This window comes from Brachypodium distachyon, chromosome 2, assembly GCF_000005505.3.
Source record: "Brachypodium distachyon strain Bd21 chromosome 2, Brachypodium_distachyon_v3.0, whole genome shotgun sequence".
In the NCBI taxonomy this organism is placed as follows: Eukaryota; Viridiplantae; Streptophyta; class Magnoliopsida; order Poales; family Poaceae; genus Brachypodium; species Brachypodium distachyon.
The window spans coordinates 36,965,293-36,981,461 of record NC_016132.3 but is presented as its reverse complement, the minus strand read 5'-3'; the positions used below and the strand labels follow the sequence as shown (position 1 = coordinate 36,981,461).

The window sequence follows — 16,169 nt, the reverse complement described above, 5'->3', positions numbered from 1 at the left end:
TGCTTTTGCTTCTGTTCATGCCTTTGTTTTGTCGTACAAGATCGTCGCACTGTTCATTCGGGATGAGATGTGGATTACTGTATTTACGAAAATAATATATCGTACAATTAGTCAATTACTACTAATAGAAATCTTTTAAAAATATACAAGTATATACTACCTCCGATCTATAATAAGAGTCGCTGATTCAGTACAACTATAGATCGACTAGCCACTACTGTCAACACATCCATTCCAAAATAGATCTAAACTTGGAATAAAGAAAAAAAACATTTTCTTATTATTTTTTCCAAATAAAGAAAACGCATCACTTGGGCATTTTTGAGTAACAAGAAAATGTAATGTGGTGATGATGGCCTGAATCACAGCCATAGAAAAAAAAAGAACAAACATAGTACAAGTGGTGATAATGGCCCGAATCAATAACTCAAAACATAAATTAAGTACGGAGTACTTTGTTTATACTAGTTAGATTGTCTTCTTTTTCTTCGAGCAATTTGATAAATTTTATCTAATTTTTTTCGAGTAATCTCTTATCGTGGCCCAGCCAACCAAACAAATCGCATGGTGCATAGGCCAGGGACATTCTTCCTTTTCGAAAAAAAAACATGGTTTATGGCAGGTGCAGGCGTGATGCGAGCAAGCCATCCAAACGCACCCTAAGGAGATCACGTCCGCTCTCCTACGAGGAAACGCACAGCGGAACCGAGTTCGCTTGGTCACCTCACCGAGGAGTACTTACAATTTTCCGTCTTGAGACAGTGAAAACGTAAAAACGTGTGGCGCGAGTGCGAGAGGCGAGCCTGGTTCGCCTGGATCACTCGATTACACAAAAAGAAAAAAAGAGCAACGCCGACCTAACCGTGCCCGGCGGCGACCCCTGTTGCGGCGGCGCGTCCATCCCAGCTCCCCAACTTCCCATTCTGTTCCTCACAAACCGCCACCACCGTGGCAGCGTTGGAACTTGGAACCGAAGCGGTTCAAGGCGGCGCCAAAACCCCCCAATTTACCCACACGGGCCACGAAGAAGATGACGGCAGGAGAGGTAGCTGTTGCCAGTAAGGCTGCACCGGCGGCGTCGGTACCCGCTACCACGAAGAGGGCGGCGGCGGCCGTCACCGCAGCCAAGTAGGGCGCGTCCGGTGGAAGCCGCAGGCGGCGGAGACGGGCACGGGCACGGCCACGGGATGGCGGCGGAGACGGCGATCTCATAAGCAACCTCCCTGACGCCGTCCTCGGCACCATAATCTCCCTCCTCCCCACCAAGGATGGTGTCCGGACGCAGGCCATCGCCCGCCAATGGCGCCCCCTCTAGCGCTCCGCGCCTCTCAACCTCGACACCACCGACCTACCCTTCGCAATCGTCTCCAGGATCCTCTCCGACCACCCGGGCCCTGCCCGCCGCTTCCACCTCCCCTACGCGGACTATTCACATCAGATCGAGAGCTGCTTGCACTCCCGTGGCCTCACCAACTTTCAGGAGTTGGATATTAGCCTCCAATTTCGACATCCACCTGAGTCTATTGAGGGTGCCATCATCCGTGCTTCGCTTCGCATCAACCCTCCTCGTGGCCAATATCGGCTGCTGCAAGATCGCTCATCCGCTGAATTTACCCGTCCTCAAGGAGCTCACACTAAAATCTGTTTCCATCTCCGAGGATGTGTTCCATGGGCTCATCTCTGGCTGCCATGCCTTGGAGACTATTTTTGGATGCGGCGCTGCTATACGTACTACGAAAATCGTCGTACGTCGCGTACGACGCTGTGTGGCGTCCATATCGATCTCCTTTCCGTCTGTTTCCCGTTCCCGTACCAAGCCTTCGACGAATTTAAGCACAAGCCCATGACGAATCTAAGGTACCTTGCGCACTCAATCTCTGACCATGATCTGTCCGTGCGGGATTACATTTTCCTCTCCAATTAGAGCTACTGATTGAATGAGAATTTCAGAACATTTTTCAGTCATCAGTTTCGTTCAGTCATATATATATTGAACTAGAGAACATAGTGCAGTGCCATGTAGCATACATGCTAATGTCAGTCATATAAAACCACGGTTACATTAATAAAAATAAAATTAGCATCCAGTGCTATCAATAAGGCTGTCCAATCCATTTAGAAGTACTTTGGAGCATGCATTCTCTCAGTCTTTCAGAGTAGCAGATAGCAGATCCAATACATCTTTCTTTCCCTTAAAAATTTAAATGACATAATTAGCCATCAATAAAACCTTTCTATCAACTATAAATAACTAATAGCATAAGTGTAGCACCTGGAGAATATCAATGTAAGAATTGATCTGAATTGGTGTAGCAGGTTCATTTGTTTGGAGTACCTGAAACAAGCACAAGCAGCAATGCTTGAGTATCGCATATATTAGTATAGTAATGTATAATTGCAACTGCTCAAATCAAAGTACCTGAAACTTATTTGGAAAGAAACAAGCACTTTGAGCCTCATATCCTTCACAGAGAGTATTTCCCTAAAGAAAAAGGTTTGTTCATAAAATGAAATGTGCTAAAACAATTTAGTTGCTACATCTGAATGAAATATCACCTTTGTCTGCTGTGAACTCCCGAGATTATTGTCTTTCCCATTTTTAGATTTCTTGCTGCACTTTTGCTATAAGGTAGTTCTTCACTTTAGCATGTTATAACAGCAAGAAATAATATAACAATTTTTTTTTAAACTTTTCGGTACCTGCTGCTTCTTCGCTCTCAATCGTTTGACCACTTGATCTACTTTAGATTCCTTTCTCTTTGAACGAGGGCGACCTACGCTGCGAGCAGAGATTGGGCTGAGTACGATTTTTTCCTTGTTTGACATTGTTTCTTCATGCTTCTTAGTTTGATCCTCCTCCTGTACTTCCTGGCTAGCACGACGTGCATCAATCTTTATTTGCAACTGACCAAGACCATCCATCACCAATGCATACAATGCATCCGACTCTGCCCCATTCTCTGCCACTTCATGGGAACGCTTGCACAGACTATCATAGCGTTGCACAAGCGGTGTATTCAACATATCATCGTAGGAGCATTTAATAAATGTGTGTTTGCGCTTAAAATCCCATCGCTGCAATATATACCTAGAAGGTACTTCTGTGATCTCCATGAGAGCAAGAACAGAAAGGATGTGGCTACACAAGATGCCTCGAAATTCAAAACGCCTACAAGCACACTGCACATCACATTCCCCTTGGTCGAACAAGACAGTGAACTCTGAAATAATCCTTTTGTCTTTAATCTCACCATCCTCTCCTTCAAAAAAAATCTTGCGGTCCTCTCTGACTCTAAATGTAAAAAGTGACCCTTCTTTGTTCACTTGGGTTGGATAGCAATAGATTTTACCTCTCAATTGCTCTTGAAACTCTTTAAATTTTGCATTGGTATATGTTTCCTGAAATTGCCTCTCGAAGTCGTAGTGAGTAATGCATGGAATGACCTCTTGGAACGACTTAGAATCAGCCTTGTTTTCTTTCTCCACCTTGTCCCTTAGTGCATTCTCATACTGCTCCACAAATTGCTTCAGAGTTGTTCTAGCATTGACATAGCCATCGAAGAAAGCATTCACACTCTCACTCCTTTGTGTTGAAGACATTCCTGCCCAAAAAGTATCTTTTACATACGCCGGTACCCATCGATATTTATTGCTGTATAAACCAGCAAGCCATTCATTGTCCTGAAGCTCATATTTCTTGATCATCTTCAGCCAAGCTTCATCAAAATCATGCTTGGTCAAGGAATCATATACCGCATTTGACATCGTATATTTAATGTTCTCATACTTTTCATACCCACTAAGCTTTTCAGGAATCTTCTTCATGATATGCCATATACACCATCTATGACGAGCTTGAGGGAAAACTTCTTCAATAGCATTCTGCATTGCTTTGCACTGGTCTGTGATTATAGCATTAGGTGCTTTGTTTGACATACAACATAACCAAGATTTAAATAACCAAACAAAAGTCTCAGTGTCTTCATTAGACAAAAGACCACAACCTAATAGAACTGATTCTCCATGATGATTTACGCCAACAAAAGGAGCAAACGGCATGCTATATTTCTTTGTCAAGTATGTGGTGTCAAATGTGATGACATCCCAATAAGATTCATATGTAGCCCTGCTTCTTGCATCTGCCCAAAAGACATTTCTCAGTCGTCCATCCTCAGCGACATCCATAACATGGAAAAAGTCTGGATCTTTTGACTGCATACGGAGAAAATATTTATAAACAGCATGTGCATCTCCGGCACCAAGCTTCAGCCTTCTCTTCTCTTGCAAATAGTTCCTGCACTCCTTTTCACTAAATTCGAGTTGTTCATAGCCGCCAGCTTCCATAACAAGAGAACCAAAATTCTTATTCATACGGATTCCTGCTTGATCATTCAATTCTAGCATTCTCTTGGCATGCAAGTCCAGTTTCTTATGACACCTTAGAAATCTGGATTTGCTTGGACTTGTAGGATGATTGTGGTCAAGCGTAACCGAAGTAATGCAGAACTTTTCTCCATGACGAGCAAAATTAACCTTTGCTAGACATTGCATCCTTGTCGATGGATTAGGATTAAACGAGTTTTTTGATGAGTACTGAGCCTTCCCTTGTCTACTACAAGCAAGAGTAAAATAATTAAGCTTTCTGTCATCACCGTGTCTAGCAGTTCTTCTTACTACACCAAAGCCCTTTGTTTTGGCATAACCTTTGTAGAACCTAATGGCATCATCCTCGCTATCGAACATAATCCCCTTCTTAGGTTGGTCATCCAAAGAATCCCCAATCTCTTCCAGGATAAAAGCATCTTCATCATCTTCGTGAAATACTCCATTATGTTGATTTGCTACTTCATCCGAAGGCAAATTTGACTCCATAACTTACCTAAATTTGCCAATAAAAAGATCAAAGATGCTGCTAGCCGAATCCTATAAAAGTATGAACTTTTATAGATTGGATCAAAATAATGCAAAAGAAATCAGGGTATCTGTGAGGACACAAACATACCTCGTTTTGTTTGATCTTTCGACCTGACTTCTCTGTAGTGCCGCAGATTACGCCTTAGTTAGATTGATATGCAGGTCAGCAAGAGATGGATTGTGAAGATGGACCACCATGTTTTGGAGGGAAGAGGAGGAGGCGTGAAAGTTGTGGATGGGAGAGGAGTCGTGGAGAAATTTCTGTTCGGCTTCTGATGCCGATTTTGGTGGGGGCAGAGAGGCCGTTTGGGCTTTGGATGTGGGCTGGGCCTCAGCATGGTAAGCCTAGCAGCGCACGAAGCCGACGTCGTACAGGTATCGGACAAAAATCGTCGTACGTGAAGCAATTTCGTTTTGGATGTACTAATTCATGATGCGGATTGCCTCCGCGTTAGCTCACCAACTCTTAGGAGAATTGGTCTATGTGCCTGGTGTTTGCGCAAAGGAGAATTGGTCATCGAGGATGCCCCTCGCCTTGAAAGGTTGCTACTACCTCGTCCGGGCTTAGGCTGCAAGATAATCAAGGCACCTCGACTGGAGACAGTTGGACCTTTGTCGCCCTGCGTCTCTGAAACCGATATTGCAAACCAACTCTTCCAGGTGAGCAGCCTCTTGACTCCTGCTTTTGAAATTCTTATATACATAACTAGTGTGGTGGCCCACCCGTTTGCGTAGCTAGATTAGCTACATACTGTCATATTTGGTCTTACTTCTTTGGTTAGTTGCCCTTGAGATCAAATGATTCTTCGCTTTAATTGGCTTTATACTAGCATTGAGATAAAATATAGGAAATTGTTTAGCTAAATTGTATGGAAAATGAAACATGATTGAGTTTTGCAGAATATTTGCATTAAGTTTCCACTAAGTTTATAGGTTTATAACCTTGGTGTTTGACAATGAAAGATCACTGGTATAATTATGATTCGCAGTTAGTCATGCAAAACCACAGAGTTTCATGATAATCTCTCTCTTTCCCTTTTCGACTCATTGTGTATGTTCAACCATTAATTTTATGAGGATTTTTGTTCATAAGAATTTAATCTACATGGTGATGGTTTGTAACTAAACCTTTAAGTTCTCTTACTCCACCTCGTCACCATCGAGTGTATTGCGTTTTTCTTTTCTCTTAGTTAAATAAGTTTCTTTGATGCTTCCACACATATGCAGCTTACTTTAATTGCATGAGTTGCTTGCTCTTAATTAAGGCATTGTAAGTATTTGCATATTTTTGATCAAAGGCTTTTTATGGCCCGGCTTTATTAGAAAGCCAAAGAGGTTCAGCTGGGGATACCAGCGATAATTATTGACATATGTTCATAAGAAATCGGTAAATTATTGTCTCTCCATCATTCTCATCATAGCTTGTTCTTTCTTACCATGTCAATGGTGTAAAATTGATTTATACTTTTACCAGAAATGAGATCACTTATACATACCTGGCATTATTTATTGCTTCCGACCTTTAGTGTCATCTTACAATATTTTTTGCTTCTTTCATTAGATACCTTACACGTATCACACTGACATTGGCCTACTGATTCTTAAGCCATACTCCTCATCATGCATGCCAAGCGTACGCAGAGCTTACTTAATTGATTCTCTATTGCACTTTCTGCATGACACTGTATGCATGTGAGGCAGAAGCAGGACAGAAGGAATGGTATATAAAAATGCGGTCTAACACCTCGACTAACTAAAATATGATGGTTTTAGGGAGATAAATAGGAAAGAATCAGATTTTCTGTCCTTGGTACCACACTTACGTGAAGTCCGAAACCTATTTCCCTGGTCTGGTGCATAACATGGAAATATTTTGGAGTTGTATTTGCACGAAAGAATCAGATTTGCTATCCTGGGTACCACACTTACATGATCAATCTCAACCGTTATTTCTGGACCCACTGTAACCAAACATAGCAGATATTTTTTGAAACAGTGGGCCTCCCCACCGATTTCCATTAAAGAAACCGCCAGTTGTTCTACGGGAAGTTCAGAACCAAACATAGCAGATAATTTAGTTTATTTGGACGAACGTGATGGCTTGTTGTCCTCTTGTTTAATTATATAATAGATGCTCCCTCCGATCAGTATTATTCGTCTCAAATTTGCCCAAATACAGATGTATCTATGTGTAAAAAGTGTCTACATACATGTAATATTTCGACAAGTAATTCGCCGGAGAGAGTAGTATTTTTTATTTCTATTGTTTTCTTTACAGAATAATCCCAGCCAGCTTGGAAAATCCGCTATGCACCGTGAAAGTTTTGGCCCTCCAATTTGATGGCCCTGACTTGAATGCAGTTCTCGACATCCTCAGCTGCTTCCCCTGCCTGAAATTCTCTATGTCATTGTGAGTACCCCTCTTTGCCTGCTTTAAATGTTAAATTTTAATATCTGATTCTCGCAAATAAAAATAATATTTATTTCACATGTGTTCTAGTGTAGTTATAATTCTTCAACATATTTTCTTCTTTATTTCCAGTGGGAGAAATACTGGGGGAGAGACATGAACAACTTGAGTCAGTACGACCTACTAGATCCAGTCAAATGCCTTGAGACCCATCTAAAAAAACTGTTGTTGCTTTGCCAATTTCTTTGTTTTGAATGCGAAGGTGTTAAAAGAAGTCAAATTTGGAGTCGCTCAGAAGATCAACAACAACAAGCCATGGGTGGCTAATCAACATAGGCTTTTGGAAGTGGAAACTAGAGCCTCTCAAGATGCTCAATTCGAATTCAGGCGTGTTTCTTTTTCCAAGTACATGGATACATATGACTTGTCAATGGCCGATCCTTTTTCGACCGCTCTTTGGTAGGCGGGCTAGATGCACTTTCAGAAGAAGCATATCCTTGATTTGTCAAAGGCCGATCCCATTGGCTGCTTGTTCCGTAGACAAGATTGATACCTGAAGATTGTATTGCCCTGGCTTGTTTTGTTGAAGGGGCTGATGCTCGATGATCATGTTTTTTCCATCCAATTCTCAAATTTGATGTGGCTATTCTTTTTCTAGTCTGGAGTTCTTTTGTAATCCCAACAGGGCATGTCATGGAAAAACAGTGTAGTGCTGAAAGTTGTAAGTGGGAGCTAGTAAACTCAGCATCAAACTGCACTGATCCTGTCTTTTGTCTGAAAAAAGGAGTATGTATTGTAACTAGTTTTTGTTGCAGTTTCGGTCTGCAATGCAATGCTTGCATTGAAAGATATTCACCTACCCTTTGGCCTCTATTTCTGGCTTCCTGCCTGTGTTTTGTTGTAAAAGATGGTCGCTCTGTTCTTTTGAGGAATGCAGATGCATTTAGGTGGAATGATTTTGTGTGACCACGAGTGAACTAGAGATGATCGGCCAGGATGCGCTGGGCAAGGCGGACTGTACAACTCCTGACCTCCAAGACGCCGAGTGGCTTCAAGTGGGACTGGGACCAATCTAGCTGCGTCTGGTTGCTGGTGCCAAATACCAAGCCGCAGAATTGCATCTGCATCTTGTATAGGTCTCCGATAACTCTGCATATGTAAATATGATGCATCGTATTTTTGTTCCGGATTCCATAATTATATACTCATATTATAAAACTACTAATAGAAATGTTTGAAAAATATACTCCCTCCGTCCGGAAATAAGTGACTTGGATAGAGTTAAACTTAGAAAGAAAAAAACTTTTTTTTTTCTCCAAAATAAAGAAAACCCCTCTATATCACTGGGACATTTTTATTGACAGAAATGTATAATGTGGTGATGAAAACATAGAGACAAAACGTGAAATAAAAAACATGGGGGTATCAATAAAAAGGAACAGAAAGGAAGAAGAACACAAGTAAAATAAATGAATGAATAAATAAACTACAAGAAAGAAAGAGGGAACTACATATTAAAAGTTGGAAAAATTAGGGGGAAACCCCTTAGCCTAATAAGGAAAAAACTGGATAATCAAAGTTTGTTTTATCTTTAATCAAATATATGGTGGTCATATGGAGTAAAATAATCACAACAAGCCTTGAAAACATACATTCTCTAGGACCAGAGATAAGAGACGTCTCCTCTCCTAGGAACAGATACACTAGTGTAAGAGAGGAAGCGTAAAGTATGGTATCCGCTTCATCAGGGAACAAGAACAAGAGAGGTTCGCCTGGATAATTCGATCCGTCGGTTCAGATTCAATTTCTCAAAACAACGCCGACCTAACCCTGCCCGGCGGCGACCCCTATCACGGCGGCGCGCCATCCCGACCCCCATTCGATTCCTCACAAGCGGCCACCACCCGACCACCGTGCCAGCGTTGGAACCCAAGTGTTCAAAGCGACGCTAAAACCCCCAAATTCCTCACACGGGCATGAGGAAGGCGGCGGTACCTGCTACCAAGAAGAAGAAGGGCTCGTCCGGTGGAAGCCGCCGGCGGAGGATACGGGCACAGGATGACGGCGGAGAAGCGGATCTCATAAGAAACCTTCCTGATGCGATCCTCGGCACCATCATCTCCCTCCTCCCCACCAAGGACGGTGTCCGGACGCAGGCCATCGCCCGCCGATGGCGCCCCCTCTGGCGCCTGGCGCCTCTCAACCTCGACGCCACCGAAATAGGCTTCACCATCGTCACCAAGATCCTCTCCTAGCACCCTGGCCCTGCCCGCCGCTTCCACTACCCCCGCATCCGCCTCCTCGATGACGCCGACGATTTGGCTCACATCGAGAGCTGGTTTCTCTCCCGTGCCCTCACCAACCTTCAGGAGTTGGATATCAGCGCCCAGCTATATAGTCCGAAGTCTATTAGGCTTTGCCCGCTGCCATCATCCGTGCTTCGGGTGGCATCAACCCTTCTCGTGGCCAAAATCGGCTCCTGCGAGATCGCTCATCCGCTGAATTTACCTGTCCTCAAGCACCTCACCCTACAACATGTTTCCAGCTACGGGTCAATAAAATGACAAACTATTTATTTTTATTTTCTGTGTAGGCAACTCATAGCGCTGTCAAGGTCGGCATGCAGGTGTGGTGGCGTCGGTTGTAAGACGGAGTAGGAAAAATCGTGAAAAAAACTGGAGGAAAAAAAAATAACGGACAGTGGCATATTGGTTGTAATTTTAACTGGAGAAAAAGAAAATAACGAGCAGTGGCATATTGATTGTAATTTTAACGAAGTTAACCTACGGCGACTGCGACCGCGACCGTACCATCACCACCAACTCCAATTTAATAGATAGTAATAGATATGGATCGCCTCCGTGTTAGCTCGCCAACTCTTAGGAGCATTGTTCTACGCGCTTGGCTTTTGGGCTACGGAGAATTGGTCATCGAGGATGCCCCTCGCCTTGAAAGTTTGCTACTACCTTCTCCGGCCTTAGGTTGCAAGATTATCCGGGTAATCAGGGCACCTAGACTGGAGATGGTTGGGCCTTTGTTTACCAACGTCCCCGAAATCCATATTGTAAACCAAGTCTCCCAGGTAACAGCAACAGCCTATTGACTCTTGCATTTGGCATCCTTATACTTGTATGTATAATGTTATTTGTTTTGTCTATTGTTTTCTTTAGGAAATAATGCCAGTCAACTTGAAAAATCCGATATGCACCGTGAAAGTTTTGACGCTCCAATTTTCTGGCCCTGACTTGAATGCAGTCCTCAGCACCCTCAACTGCTTCCCCTGCCTGGAAATTCTCCATATCATTGTGAGTAGTCTCCTTTGCCTCCTTTAAATGTAAAAATTGAATATCTGATCCTGGCAAATAAAATAATAGTAGTAAGGTACCTGTGCGTTGCTACGGAATAACACACGCGTAAATGTTGGAGGGGTTTTCACCAATCTTCCATTCCGGCAGCCACTATGTTTACTGCACCGTGCACGTGCGATGTTGAATCAGCCCACATGAACACTTCTGGGATGATTCGCAGTCAAATGCTCGCCTGCTCTTTAGGAAGAAGTCTACTGTTGAGCGAACAGAATTACCATCTATGAGTAAAGTTGTATGCAATATCACGTCTTGCAAATAACCACGCAATAACCAACTCCTTGGATCACACTCCAAAATACATGCAACTCAAAAATAGAAACTGAAATTGATGAACCAATAAATGGGGAAAAGAACGCTATTGATGAAAAACAAATAATCAAGCCAGTCAAATTATACCCAATTGCTTTCTGTACCTGGGAAACTATGCATGGAATGTTATGGTACAACAGAATTTTGATTTGCCTTGAGGCCTGATTTTAAATCTCTATCACATATAAATAATAAATTACACAAAAAAATTCCTTGTCTTCCTGAACTGCTCATCTTCCCTGTGGTAGAAAAAAACTGTCCACCTTCCCATCGAGCAGTACTACCTATCTTCCATCTATAGAAATCCAGGGGAAAACAAATCCCATGCTGCTGCTCTCCCTCTGCTGCTTTTCCTCTGCCGCTGCTCTCCCTCAAGCGAGGACGGAAGGACTCTCATCTCATTCACACAACCACACATAGAGACCAGCAAGAAAGATCTAGGAAGGAGAGGTCGGAGAGATGAGAGAGAGACCATGGAGAGCCCCGCTGATGCACGCCCGTCGGCCACGCTAGCAGGAAAGGCCGCATGGCGAGTTGTTTAATCGATGGATGCACTGGACAGGTAAAATCAGTGGGTAAAATTGGGGAATGGGAAAACACAGGGAGGCCAAAATTGGGTACCCTCCCCATCGGCATCCCTCAGGTGGAGGCGAGGTATTTCAGGGGGAGGCGGATGCGGGAGATCACGTGGGAGATTTTCTCCTTCGGCTGCATGGATTTGCGTCTGGTACGCCTTTTATTTTCTCATACGGGATCGACAAGAGGTCACGTGCGGGTGCGGCGGCATACCGTGGTAATTTTAATAAATTGACCTAAAGCTACGCCCAAACATCACCACTGACTGCAAATTAATAGATAGTATTTTTAATAAACCGACCTAAGATCGACGCACAACCATCACCACCGACTGCACATTAATAGATATCCCCTCCTATCCTAAATTCTCGTCGTTGTTTTAGTTCAAACGACGCGAATTTAGGATCAGAGGGAGTAGTATTTTAATAACTGACCTACGGTCGAAGCCCAACCATCACCACCGACTGCAAATTAATAGATAGCAAAGATTCAATTCACATGTGATCTAGTTTAATTATGAAATTCTTAACATATTCTCTTTTTTATTTTCAGTGGAAGAAACACTTTGATAGACACATGGAAAACGTGAGTCAGCCTGACCCACTAGATCCAGCCAAATGTCTTAAGACCCATCTAAAAAAACTGGTGTTGGAAAATTACGAAGGCAGTGAGCAAGAAGACGTTAACTTTGCCAAGTTCTTTGTTCTGAATGCGAAGGAGCTAAAAGAAATCAAATTTGGAGTCTATCAGAAGATCAACAAGGCATGGGTAGCTGATCAACATAGGCTGCTGGAAGTGGAAACTAGGGCCTCTGAAGATGCGCAGTTCGAATTCAGCCTCGGTTCTTCCTCCAACTTTATGGATGCCTATGGGACTATGGGTTATGACTTGTCAATTGCTCATTATTTTTCAACTGCTCTTCAGTAGGCAGGATAGAATTTCCGAGCCGGAGCAGGAAGGATAGATGCTCTTTCGGAAGAAGCATATCATTTTTTTGTGAAAGTCAGATCCCATTTGCTGCTTGTTCTGTAGACGAGGTTGGATACCTGAAGATCGTATTGCCCTTGATTGTTTTGTAGAGGGGACTGATGCTCGAAGACCAACGTTTTTTCATGTCCAATGCTCAAATTTGATTTGGCTATTCTGTTTCTAGTCTGGAGTTCCTTTGTACTAACTCCCATCAGGGTATGTCAAGCAAAAACAGTTCAGTGCCGAAGGTTGTTACTGGGAGTCTGGGAGCTAGTAAACTGTATCAGCATCAAACTAACTGCACCAATCCTCTGTTTTGTCTGAAAAAGAGTATGTGTTGCAACCTTGTCTGTTGTAGTTTGGTTCAGCAATGCAATGCTTGCATTGAAAAGATATTCACCTGCTGCTTTTGCTTGTGTTCCTGCCTGTGTTTTGTTGTACCAGAGTACAAGATCGTTGCTCTGTTCATTTGAGGATTAGGGTTTATTGTATTTTAGGAGGAATAGTTTGTCTGAGATGACAAGTGAACCAGAGATGATGGGCCAGGCTTCCGAGAGAGGAACCCAGGCAAGGCGGCCTTGTCCAGACTCCTGACCTGCAAGGCGCCCAATGGGTTTAAGAGAGGCCGGGAACCTGGGACCAATCTATTCTCCATTTATTTCTTCGCTCAAAAAAAAAAATCTCCATTTATTTCTGTCTTGGGCTCTTCTAGCACTAGGCAACATAGCGCTCCTTGTAAAATCAGTATCTCTACTACTCATTAGGATGCTAGTAATATCTGAAGGTGGTTGGTTCTCTGATATTTTACTCTGCCCACTGGGCAACATGACAATTTCTCAAGGTGGTTCTCTGACACTAATCTTTTTGGGGCGCATCTCTGATGCACTCTTCTTATTTACTCTGCCCAACGAGCCGAACATGATAAAGCACGCTCATTTGACCGGCCGTTTCATTCATTTTCACCCTTAGCTAGCTTGTTGACCTTGCCTCACTTCAGTCGCTATCCCGTTCTGAAGAACCTCATTTCATTTGAATGTGTGCGACATTTATGTGATCAATTAATCAACAGGGCTGCTGACCAGGCATGTGGCTCACATAACGCTCCACATACGCGCGCGTTGACTGACTAGCAGATGTCAAAGCTGGAAAAAAAAACACAACAAAGGGCCATGAACCGGCCACATCACGTGGCTGAATTTTATCTCTTGGGATTTGATGCTAGTAGCACACAAGGTCTGAATTTCTCTCTTTAATATGGTTCCTTCAATGTTTTTTCCTTTGTTTTACCTTTCTTGAACTCCGCAGCATGTCAGTATGCAAAATTATGCATATATACAAGTAAGTAAACTCTCTCCAGGTCTTCCGTGATGGATTCATGGATCGACACTTGATTACCGGCCGGACACTGGAAAACCGTTAGCGCGCGGCCGGCCGGTCGGTCATCACTGGAGGAGCCGGTTTCCGTGCCTCGTGTTGCGTGCTGCACGCATCATACGTACGTACAGTACTCCGGTGATTGATGGATCCATGTCGCCGACCGGATCACTAAACCGGCGATTGACTGACGGCCGTCATTTCGAAAATCAGAAATTAAGAAAAGCACTTCACAGGTTTTATTTGGACGGCAAAAATACAGCAGCAGCTTTTACTTTCTCCGTCTTAAGTGACTTTTTATTACATGTATCTACGTGCCTTTTAATCATAAATATATACATATTTGATCAAATTTGAGTCACTCGATATGAGCCGGAGGGAGTACAAGTTTTATAAAAAGAAAATAAACTTGACCCGTTTGCTACGAATCGATCGACTGTGCATGTCGGCGGGCTGCATCTTTCACTTGCAACCGACGCATACATAGCTACCGCGCCGAACAAAACCCGACCTGCCCCAAAGTTGACCACGCGCAAATGCATGCATATCGTATCGTACGCGCATGGTTTGATTTGAAGTCCCAACGCGCGCCGGTGATGGCTCAGCCTCAACGTCAACGGCCCAGGATCCGGCAAACTTCCCAATGCGTCGTCGATCAGCGGCCGTCCGTCGGATCTCCACCGGGCGGTCAAAACCAAAAATGGGCAGAAAGCCATCGTAAAACCTCGGGTAGTTAAGCAAAGCAAGCAGTTCCGTTAGCGCTAATCATGATCTGGGCGGCCCGCCAGTGCATGTGATGCATGTGCGGTTGCCAATGCTCGCCGTTTCCATTGGGCGGAGAATCCACGGAGCACGTGCCCCCGCATGATTCTGTTCTCACACCTCCCAGAAAAATAAAAATAAAAATATCTTCTTCTCGTGGGACGTCCGTAACCCTACGCGGTGGTGACCCACCCACCGGTGAGTTCCTACGGGCCGTCCGATGAGGCAGCCTTATCTGATCCGACGGCTGCGGGGCGCACGAGACCAGACCACTAGCCGTCCGATGGCCCTAACGTGCGGCACGCTGAGCACCACCTATCCTGTCTTCCGGATCTTGCCTCCTCTCCCCCACCTTCCTCCTCTTCGTTCTCGATGGCCATGGAGATGGATATATATGTATATATATACCACCGGGCTCCCTTGCCCAGAAATAGCAGCCCCCCCGGTTCTCCCCTCACTCTGCAACAAACTCACACAAATTCATTGGTTCGATACGTCCTAGATACTACTAGTAAATCACATACAGAGAACACGGAGATACTCCTACATTAGCTAGATCAAAGGAAGATGGGTTCTTGGAAGCGCACAATCACGTCGCCGTTCAGGAAGGCCCGGACGGCCATCCTCAGCCCGCAGCAGCAGGGGCAACAGAGCGGCGGCGGCGGCGGAGACACGCCGCGGGCGAGGCGGCACAAGGGCTCATCCGCCGCTGCCGTGGTTGAGGAGGAGAGCCCGGCGGCGACGGCGGCGCAGCTGTACGGGGACGTGATGGCGTGCGCGTACGAGGACGTGCAGGTGATGTGGTCCATGCTCGACAACAAGTCAAGACTAGCCCTCCACGCCCACGCCCACGCCGCCGACGACTCCTCCTCCTGACCGTGGCGGGCCGCCGGCCGCCGTCCAAGTTCATCCGTAGAGTACATACGACCGCCAGACGGCGGCGCCATTGCAGCTAGTTAATTAGAGCTTTCCATGGCAGTCTGAAGGCCAGATGATGCCGTGATCGAAGCGCCTTTTCTTCGGTCGATTGATGCGCGAGTACTCTGAGTTACTGAATCCCCGGCACAGGCATGGCCCTTGATTAATTTAAGCTGGTTGATCAAGGTGCTTGCGAGCTTGGAGAGATTCATCTTAATCTTAATCACTTTTGAGGCCCGTATTTTTTGTGTTATTTTCCTTTTTTCTTTTCTTCAGCTTTGCTTTTGGTGGGTGTCATGTCTCTCCATCGGAGAACGCGATGTACTATTCAATTCAACCGCATGAATCATCCGAACCACCAATCAGTATATGCTAGTTTCTCTCTCAATATGTGGGACCATTTTATACATGTATGTGCCTGTACGTAATACTCACTGCACATGCTTTCTCTCTGTCCTACGTACTGGCTAGTTTAGTTTGTCTACATTTCTCGCTTTTATTTGGCAAAGGATGATGCACATCGTTCTTTTACTGCAAATACGTTTTCAGAAAATAAAATCGGCTTGGTT

At 44.4% G+C, this 16,169-nt stretch overlaps 2 protein-coding genes across 2 annotated transcripts; one reads left to right on the top strand and one right to left on the bottom strand.

Annotated features, from left to right (window-relative positions):
- Positions 1–2,143: 2,143 nt before the first annotated feature.
- Positions 2,144–4,872, bottom strand: LOC112270746 (protein FAR1-RELATED SEQUENCE 6-like). The gene is made up of 4 exons (XM_024458829.1): positions 2,701–4,872; positions 2,420–2,482; positions 2,273–2,335; positions 2,144–2,191 (listed from the first exon to the last, which is right to left on the bottom strand). Exons 1-4 carry the CDS (start codon positions 4,870–4,872, stop codon positions 2,144–2,146), a joined length of 2,346 nt encoding a protein of 781 aa, XP_024314597.1.
- A 10,125-nt stretch (positions 4,873–14,997) lies between these two features.
- On the top strand, positions 14,998–16,007 carry LOC104582761. The gene has a single exon (XM_010233443.3). It carries the CDS (start codon positions 15,250–15,252, stop codon positions 15,556–15,558), a length of 309 nt encoding a protein of 102 aa, XP_010231745.1. The 5' UTR covers positions 14,998–15,249; the 3' UTR covers positions 15,559–16,007.
- Positions 16,008–16,169: the final 162 nt, after the last annotated feature.

Excerpts from the sequence above, each read along its gene's own strand:
- LOC112270746 (XM_024458829.1), bottom strand. The coding sequence starts at position 4,872 with ATGGAGTCAAATTTGCCTTCGGATGAAGTAGCAAATCAACATAATGGA. Across the intron at positions 2,483-2,700 it reads TGAGAGCGAAGAAGCAGCAG|GGAAATACTCTCTGTGAAGG; the intron begins GTACCGAAAAGT and ends CTTTTTCTTTAG. Across the intron at positions 2,336-2,419 it reads TCTTTCCAAATAAGTTTCAG|GTACTCCAAACAAATGAACC; the intron begins GTACTTTGATTT and ends TGCTTGTTTCAG.
- LOC104582761 (XM_010233443.3), top strand. The coding sequence starts at position 15,250 with ATGGGTTCTTGGAAGCGCACAATCACGTCGCCGTTCAGGAAGGCCCGG.